This window comes from Brachionichthys hirsutus, chromosome 13 (assembly GCF_040956055.1).
Source record: "Brachionichthys hirsutus isolate HB-005 chromosome 13, CSIRO-AGI_Bhir_v1, whole genome shotgun sequence".
In the NCBI taxonomy this organism is placed as follows: domain Eukaryota; kingdom Metazoa; phylum Chordata; class Actinopteri; order Lophiiformes; family Brachionichthyidae; genus Brachionichthys; species Brachionichthys hirsutus.
In genome coordinates this window covers 5807808-5816701 of record NC_090909.1, presented here as the reverse complement: position 1 = coordinate 5816701, position 8894 = coordinate 5807808, and the positions used below count along the sequence as shown (strand labels likewise).

General features: G+C 41.8%; 1 protein-coding gene across 1 annotated transcript in view; it reads left to right on the top strand.

Moving 5' to 3' along the window:
- The first annotated feature begins 832 nt into the window (after positions 1-832).
- col22a1 (collagen, type XXII, alpha 1) overlaps positions 833-8894 on the top strand; it is a 30808-nt gene continuing 22746 nt past the window's right edge. The window contains exons 1-7 of the mRNA XM_068747350.1: positions 833-923; positions 1007-1573; positions 3940-4020; positions 7318-7429; positions 7944-8067; positions 8169-8444; positions 8613-8693. Coding sequence (XP_068603451.1) covers positions 833-923; positions 1007-1573; positions 3940-4020; positions 7318-7429; positions 7944-8067; positions 8169-8444; positions 8613-8693 — 1332 coding nt within the window. The remainder of the gene's footprint in view (positions 924-1006; positions 1574-3939; positions 4021-7317; positions 7430-7943; positions 8068-8168; positions 8445-8612; positions 8694-8894) is intronic.

The following is an 8894-nucleotide window of genomic DNA, read 5'->3' as shown; positions in this document are numbered from 1 at the left end:
TGGTGGGCAATAAGGGAAAGAATAGTTTTGTGTTTATAACGTGTTTCATGTCAGTGTCATCCAGGCACAACAGAAACAGAGACAGGCTGAGGTGTTCTATTCTGGGAGATCGAATTATTACATCACAACCTTTGACAGCCCCATTTAAAAAGCAGAGCTATCAGACTTAAATTCAAACTTTGAAACCTCAGTGTGCAGAATGCATGTAGTGCAACACCAACAAACTGCACTGACACCTGGGCAGATACCGTGTAAAACTGTTGAGCAGTTAGTTCAGAAAACCTTTGGTGAGTGCAATCCTTGAAGGTTGAATCTGAAGCAGCCGGACTTCTGTTAGAGATTTGAAGATGTTTCCCATCTTATCCAAAGGGCTTCTTCAGTTTTAACTGGCAGGTTGGGAGTACAGATATTTAAAATCTTCTGAGGCCGCTAAAATACTGACAGCCCTTCAGGTCTCACCTTAATATTAGAGTCAAAAGTTATTATTGTTCTTATAGCAGATTTGCAGGCAAAGTGGTTAGTTGGCCCGATGGGGCATCTTGTGATGCAGAGAGCAAAGAGTGAAGATGAAACACCTTAAACCAGAAATAGAAATCAATCTTCTTCAGATTCAACTTTTCTGGATCGTCATGACACTGAGAAAAAATATACGCCAACATTGAGTGAGTCCCGTTTTCTCTGGGTTTATATTTATTGTATTATAAAACATGCTCACTGATTAACTTCAATCACACTACATGTGAATTCTCGATGTTTTGACTAACCTGTCCACAGCTTGACCAGCTTGATGGTGGTAATAACTTAAACAGGGCAATTCCAAACCGAGGCTGAGATGGAATTTCGACTGGGATTCAGGGTCACCTTGGTCTTTGTTATCCTGGCTTTGAGTCTCTCCAACGGGACAGTGCAAGCACAGAGAGCAGGTATGGCCGTATCAAATTTAATATTCTGATTCTGGTTATTATTGTTTTATGTTGTTTAATCCTGCTGAATTTATTTATGACAGGATGTAAAAACGTCCACTATGACTTGGCGTTTATCCTGGATACCTCATCCAGTGTTGGAAAGGACAATTTTGAGAAGATCAGGCAATGGGTGGCAAACATTGTCGAGTCTTTCGACGTGGCGCCTGACAAAACGAGAGTCGCTGTTGTTCGCTACAGTGACAGACCCACCATTGAGTTCAACCTGGGCAGATACAGAACCCTGGAGGAAGTGAAGCGGGCTGCACGTAACATACACTACCTGGGGGGGAATACAATGACTGGAGATGCTATTAGCTACACCACCACCAACATCTTCACAGAGCGGAGTGGAGCGAGACCCACAGCCAGGGGCATTCAGAGGGTGGCCATTCTCCTCACAGATGGCCGAAGCCAGGATTATGTTCTGGAACCCTCGAAGGCAGCTGCCAAAGCTGGCATAAGGATGTTTGCTGTGGGCATTGGGGAGGCACTGAAGGTGGAGCTGGAGGAGATTGCAGCCGAGCCAAAGAATGCCCACGTCTTCCATGTGACGGACTTTAACGCCATCGACAAGATCAGAGGCAGGCTGAGGAGGAGGCTGTGTGAGAGTAAGTCAGCCGTCAGACTAAGTGCCGACGCATCGCTCACACTGCATGCCTTCTGATTGAAGCCTCACTTTGAAGATCTTACCTCACCCTGAACATGTACTTAATCAAATTAGACCCCTTTTTACCCTTTAAACACCACAGGGAGGAAAGACCCCGACCACCACACCCCGCCCGAACCACAAAGAGCTGCTGCACATGCACGCAGTGCTATTGTGGCTTCTTTGTGATTGGATGTGAAACATGTGAGGGGGGCTGTTGCAGAAGTTGGCCTACAAATGACAGTTCTCTAACCAATACATTTCTGTGGTGTAGCTGCCTTTTTGACTGCTGCTTTTTTGCAGAGGTGTTTAGCACTAGAAAGTCTGTCTTATGCTAACCTCAGCGGATTTTCCACTATGGTGCAGAGAAAGCAGCTTACTTAGCCAAATGAATTCGATAAAATTGCCTTTGCATTAAAGTAATAGCATTATGTTGTCCGTGAGCTGTGTAGAGAAGGATCTGGGTGTTAGTGTTTTCACAAGGATGAATGCTGTGCACTCCAGATCTTAACACCCCATCAGATGAGGATCATTAATTCATCTCTCTGTAAATCTGGATGTAAATAACCTGACTGAAGAATGAATGAATGAAGAATTCATTCATTCTCCTAGGTGGGATATCACCTTGCAGAGTGATACTGATGCAACACGAAGGGTTGCTACTGAACTTTGAACTTGCTTGACTCCATAGATTACAATCTGTCAACCAATAATGTAGGTAACATAATAAAATGTGCAAACATGCATGATCAGAGCACATCACTGTGTCGTGTTATCCAAAGACTACATTTACTTTCTAAAATCTCCGCGAGTGAGTCTCCAAGTATATCAGTGGTCAGCACATCTGGCTCACTGAGCAACGGTTATTTTCACCCAGAAATTATAGCTCTAGTTTCAAGTGAGTCCGTCTTTCATCTTATATTTAAATCTGTAGTTTTAAAAGTGCACTCTATTGATTTTGTGTGTGGCTTCACTTAAAACCCACCTGTATGATTACTGCATTACAGAAAACGGGTATGGAAGCTAATTTCTAGCAGCTATAACGTAAAAAAAATAATATGACGGCTAACACAAGTCACAATAATAAAGACTGGTGGCTGTAAGGATAACCTGAGTAAAACATTTCTTTCCAAAGGCAGGTTTTACATTGGTTCAATTTTAACTCAAAGCCATGTCCCTAAATTATAGCTTCAGGGCCACAAGTGCAGGGAGCAGCTCAGTTATCCAGCATGCTCAGCCTCACAGCAGAGCAACGACAGAATCTATAAAAAGCACTGACGTACCTTCACTCACAGAGTGGCTATTTCTTGGTAGACCTGCTGGCTCTCACAATAAGGAACAACTACCTTCTCTGAGATCTTCAGCTGGAATAGAATAACACTTTTAAAACACTAAGAGGGAAATATTTAACTGCTGACATGCACATCTGAGGACAAACTATTTGTAAAACACTTATTGACAGCACTTGCAGATATAAATAATTTTAATAGTTTTAATTATCAACACAACATTAAGAAAAAGTAGTCCTGATTGGTCAAGAGGTCACCAAACTGTTCTAAATCATTACTGAACATGAGCTACAGGTTATCTGTTCATTGCTCGGCTCAACTAAGAGGGATATTAATATTCAGACAAAAATAAATAGAGAGACAGGAAATGATCACAAGTAGCAAATAATGGGGCCATGAGAATAACAGGCATCTGTTTAGTTTGTTAGCATTCCAGATCACTGCTACACACAAAGGTAGAACAGACACTGGCAGGCAATTGGCTAAAGTAAAATTCTGACCTCATGCTGTCAGTGAAAAGATCTATTAGGGGGCCAATAAATCTGTCCTAGCTTTCAGCCATCTATCCTCTATTGACATCTCAGTCTGGTGAAGTGAAGTGTTAAACCTGCCTTTGGACACTGACATCTATCTGCTAACTGCAGGAAACAAAATACAAAAACAATGCAACGAGAGAATCATGAACTCGTCACCACCTCTAAGGGGGAAAAAAAAATATTTGTTACTAGTAATTTATATGAGCTGATACTTTTTAACCCTTTATTGCCAAATCATATTCCTTTCAGGATTTTGAGACTTCTACTTCAGAAGTTTGATCCAACCCCCACCCCAAATAAGATGATAGATACAAGACAACACATGCGTCTGCATTTTTCATGAAAACATTCCGGATTTTGCAAAAGTTACATAAACTTCAGACCTTATTTTCCAAAAAATAAACAGGGGGAGGGATGGAGGGAGTTCTGTCTGCGAGTGCTATTCAGATCACACATTTTCTTCTTCTAAAATTCACAAAGGTTTCTGCCTTTCTCTACCTCAGATGTCCTGTGTCCAAACATGAAGGTTCAACCTGATCGCTTTAAGGTCAACAGCACCAGTTACGGTCTTCAAGCGGTTCCAGGTATGTGAAAAGTGCTTGCTGATTGTCTTTATGCTAAGCTAAATGTTTGCTGGTGGTTGCTTCATGTTTACTACAAATTTCTTTTGTCTTCTAATTCCAATTTTCAACTAAGAAATTTAGTGGCAAATTTCCGAAAAAGAAATTCCTGCTGTCTTTTTGATGCTTGTCTGTTGATCCGGTCTTCCTTCTACCGAGCTGCTGTGAAAGTTTCTTAGAACTCAGAATAGTGATTATCCAGAGAGGTCGGATGTTTTTTATAGGAGTGTCTTTTGGGGATCTGAGTTCCTGTCTATGTCTTCCACCGACATCCATCAAACTAAGAGAAAAAACAGATGCCCTGGCACGATTGTTTGTATTCCCGTTATGAGGAGCTTCAGAGCATGTTTGACTTTGCACGGTGACATCAATCTGTATCAAAAAACAGGACAACTGAAATGGGTTTCTGACTCAGATTGCAGATATTGTGCTGATGAACTCATTTGAGCTTGGATCAAATGTCTTCTCTCCCAAACTGTTTCCTGAGAAATGCCTTTCAGGCTATAAAACAGAATTCCATCATACATGAGTCATTAAAACACACGGAACTCCACACAAGTGAAATCCTTCAAACGCCATCATTTCAAGCTGGAGTCCAATTAGCAATATAACAAGGTTTGACAAATCAAATAACCACCTTCTGCTTACCTTCTTATTGTGTTTAAGGTTGGGGGGGGGGGGGGGGGGGCATGAGTCCTATCCCATTATGCACTGGATGAGAGGTAGACACTGGGCATCAAACCCATCAGAGTCTGATGGAGGTCCAGCCTGATGTGTAATACATTTTTGACCTTCGTTTTATTTGCATTAATGAGGCGTTAATCCAAAGGTCCTCTATAAATTATTTTTAATGACAATATGCCAGCAGTAGTGGAAGAAGTGCAATTTTATTTACTTTAGGAAAAAACCCACAATGATTTGACACAATCTAAAATACTAAATTATTAAGAAACAATCCAGATTGAAATTTTTCATTTCATCCATAGTTATAAAAAGTAAAAGGATAATTGCATTTTTTTACAGTTCAAAGCAGAAATATGTCCCATAATCAGATCAAAGAATCTAAACCTGCATTGGTTCCCAGTTGGGTCAAGATGTTATCAAACATTGGTCTGAGCTTCCTGACCTGACAAAGATGTCTGCGGTTTTCCAGAATGCAGTGAGTCTGTAACTGTGGCCTCGCTTTAACCCATCCTTAAACACGTTTTCCAGATTTTCTGTCCATACAGCGAAGCACCAGACAACGCCATTTATCATCACTATTGCAGCAGCCGATGTACATTTTGAATTACGGCAATGTTAAGACTATTTACGGCTGATTGCGATTTGACAGACCTGTGGTTTGAGTCAGACTTGTGTTTATCGTGGGATGCCTAGCCTGACCCCTCAGGGCTCTGAGCACACTGGAGGCTTTTTTGAGACTATTTGCTCGCTATCTTCTGCACAAATATTACCATCTGCTGTGATCAAACGAATCCAGTCTGTATGCATTTGCTTTTCCCAGTCTGTGAACTCATCTGGTTTTTCCCCCGCAGATCGCCCCTTTGGTCGTTTTTGGCTGTCCAAAATAACTTTTTGGGTTGATTATATGCTATTCACCGCCAGTCTAAATTACAGCTCTGCGTTAAGATGACCCGCAAAACAGCCAAAGAAACAGTGTGGTGAGCAAATGTGCGCAACGCAAGCAGGGTGACAGATGGGACCAAGGCCAGCAACGTTCACAGCTGCATGGCTTCCTGCAGCAACCCTTCAATGAAGCTGATAATCTGCAAAATATTCAATTTTGTGAGCAAAGATAGGAATGAAAACTCAAAACCATTGATCTCTGGATCATTTTACTTGCTAAAAATGTATCCTGATTCAAAACAATAAGCAAATTTGCTGCACAAATATAGGTCCAGCCGTTGTGCTTTTCCAAGTACCAATGTGCCTTTTGCCTTTGAAGGTGAAGATTACACACGTACAATCAGAGAACCCATCGACAATTATTGTTCTAATTATTCCAATGCTTTCAGATATGCCAAACTGACTTGTTTATGCAGAGAAAGCATGTTGTGATAATATAAAAGCTATGCTGTCAATGACAAAAGTATAAGAACATGAAATTCAACTAATACTAGACTACCAAATAAAGGTGAGAAATATATGAGATTGAAGGGAAAAATTATGAGCATTAATTTTTATTATTGATTGCAGACCAAAATAATAATAATTAATCCAACCTGTAGGCTCGAAAAAACAGGCAAATTGGGAATCTCAAGGTGGGCCACAACCAGAGCAGCGCCATCTGTTGACGAGAAGGAGTTAGAGAATCATTGTGACGTACGAGAAAGTGTCCACCATCCAATATCATATTGATGTCCAAACTCTCCGGCTGAGTGTAAAGGGTAATCTGTCAACAGTAATGGTGCACCCGAAACACTTCCTGGCCTTTATAGGCACACAAAGTAGCTGTGGTGGATGCCTGAGGCCCTTCTTCTTTCAGACTGTTACGATGGCTCCAGTTTTGGCTGTTATTTTCTCTCTCTGTTGCAGAGGCAGCCTACATTTCTTCCCACCTGTTTCCAGGCTATTTCTACCAACATTTGCTCAGCTGCTACCAGACTCACATTTCCTCTATGGAAGATTACAGCACTTTGAAATATCTTGTCTCGTTTGATTTTGTTGCATCACTGAGGAAAGGCAGGATGTCGAGATGCTTCTCATGTCGGCCCACTGGCGACACAATCTGCTTTCAGATCCGTTCAACAGTTTTCAGCGAGATCTGCCGGACTAACTGGTAGCATTTGGGCTGTTTCCGAGCCCTCATCATCCTGGCATTGCCATAGCGACAGCACTTGTTTGTAATACAAGGGAGTGTCCCCTCAAAGCACCTAAATATGGTCTGTGGTTACACCACTTCAAGTCGCACACAGCAGGCCAAAGTACACACATGCAAACACACCCTCAGACTCACACGAGGACCTCACCAGCAATAGTAACATTTTTTTTTTTTTGGCCTTCTGGCAGCAAATCTAATAAATGCTGAATGGCAAGCAAAATGTTCATTTTTTTTAGTTTTTAGTAATACTGTGATTTTAATCTTCCCTCATAAAAGCCACAAACACAGTGGCCACAGGGTGTGGTGGGAATGACCCAAATAAACCCAAGCATACGCTGAGAAATCCGACAAAGCCGTAACTTAACCTCACGCCTTAACAGCCATGTGTGCTTTATGTGCGCGTGTGAGAGTAACACAGCTGTTTCACCATATCGCTGCAGGGTTCGACCTGATGGAGTACTTCAATGTGAGGGACATTCTGGGAACCAGAGAAGATGATGCCCAAAGTTCTTACGTTCGCCTTGGCACCATGCCTATTGTACAACAAACAGAGTAAGCGACATCCCGTAATATTGTTACCAATATTCCACACTAAATATTTGTCAAGATGGAACAGTCATCACATCAAGCTAAGTTAGCCTGATGCTGTGGCTGTTGCTTTTTTTTTTGTAGTGTAGAGATGAGGTCACAGAGGAAAATGTTCAGATGCAGTTGACATACAATTTGAGATTAATTTGGGCAGGAAGCGAGTGAAACATTTAAACATAACACAGCCATTAAAAGCAGAACTTCATGCTATTGTTGCTATTTCATCAACATGAATCAAATTCACTTCAGAATTCATGACAGATCAATGAGTGCATTCTTCTGCACTTCTTCCTGCAGACGTCGAAACGGTGAAATGTTTGGGAAGCAGGAAGTGCGTGCAGCAGTTGTAAAACACAGACACCTCATTTGGTTCTTGTATCTTAATGGCATCGGTGCAACGGTGTGTTCATTGTGCAGCCAAAGTGGAAAAATAAAGCCCGCTTTGTACTAACAATGACAATCTGCCGTTATTCCACAGAGACGTGTTTCCTCAAGGGCTGCCCGATGAATACGCCTTTGTGACAACATTCAAATTCAGGAAAACCTCAAGAAGAGAAGATTGGTACCTCTGGCAAGTTTTTGACAAATATGGGATCCCACAGGTGAGTCAGCCAAGTATAAATAGAAATGAATGTGACTTAGTGTGTGGGGTAACATGTCTTCAGCTCCTATCGTGAACAATGCCTTACCTGTGACTCATCAGGTTTCCATCCGCCTGGACGGTGAGAATAAAGCCGTGGAGTACAACGCCGTTGGACTGACGAAAGATGCTGTCAGATCTGTGTTCAAAAACCCAGAAGTTGACAACCTGTTCGATCGCAACTGGCACAAGATCGCCCTCAGTGTGGACGTCAAATCTGTATCTCTGTACCTGGACTGCAAACACATCCAGACATTGCCCATTGAAGACAGGGAGGACATCGACATCCAGGGGAAGACAGTGATTGGGAAGAGGCTGTATGACAGTGTGCCAATCGATGTGAGTATTCAGCGGTTTATGTGCTATTTAAATGCTCATTTAAAGAAATGCAGTCACATAGTGGTGCATCATCAACGTCCTAATCCTCATTCTGGAGATGCTGCAATGATTAAAGGTTATATTCTCTTGCACGTGCTCCTTCCATTGGCTGCATGTGTGTCCTTACAGTTTGACCTTCAGAGGATGATGATTTACTGCGATTCCAAGCATGCAGAGCTGGAAACCTGCTGTGATCTACCAAATGGCCCCGTGAGTTGTTGTTTTTTAGGCAACAATTGTTTAAATCGATTATGCATGAAAAAAGTATGCTAAGATAACAATCTCAAATTAGCTCAGCTTTTCAATGAAAAAAATATTTTGGTGAGGTTAACATGAGGTTCTGTTAACCTGAATGTTCTTAACTCTAGGATTACTTCTACAGGCGTCCACTACAGGGTTAATTAGAAGTAC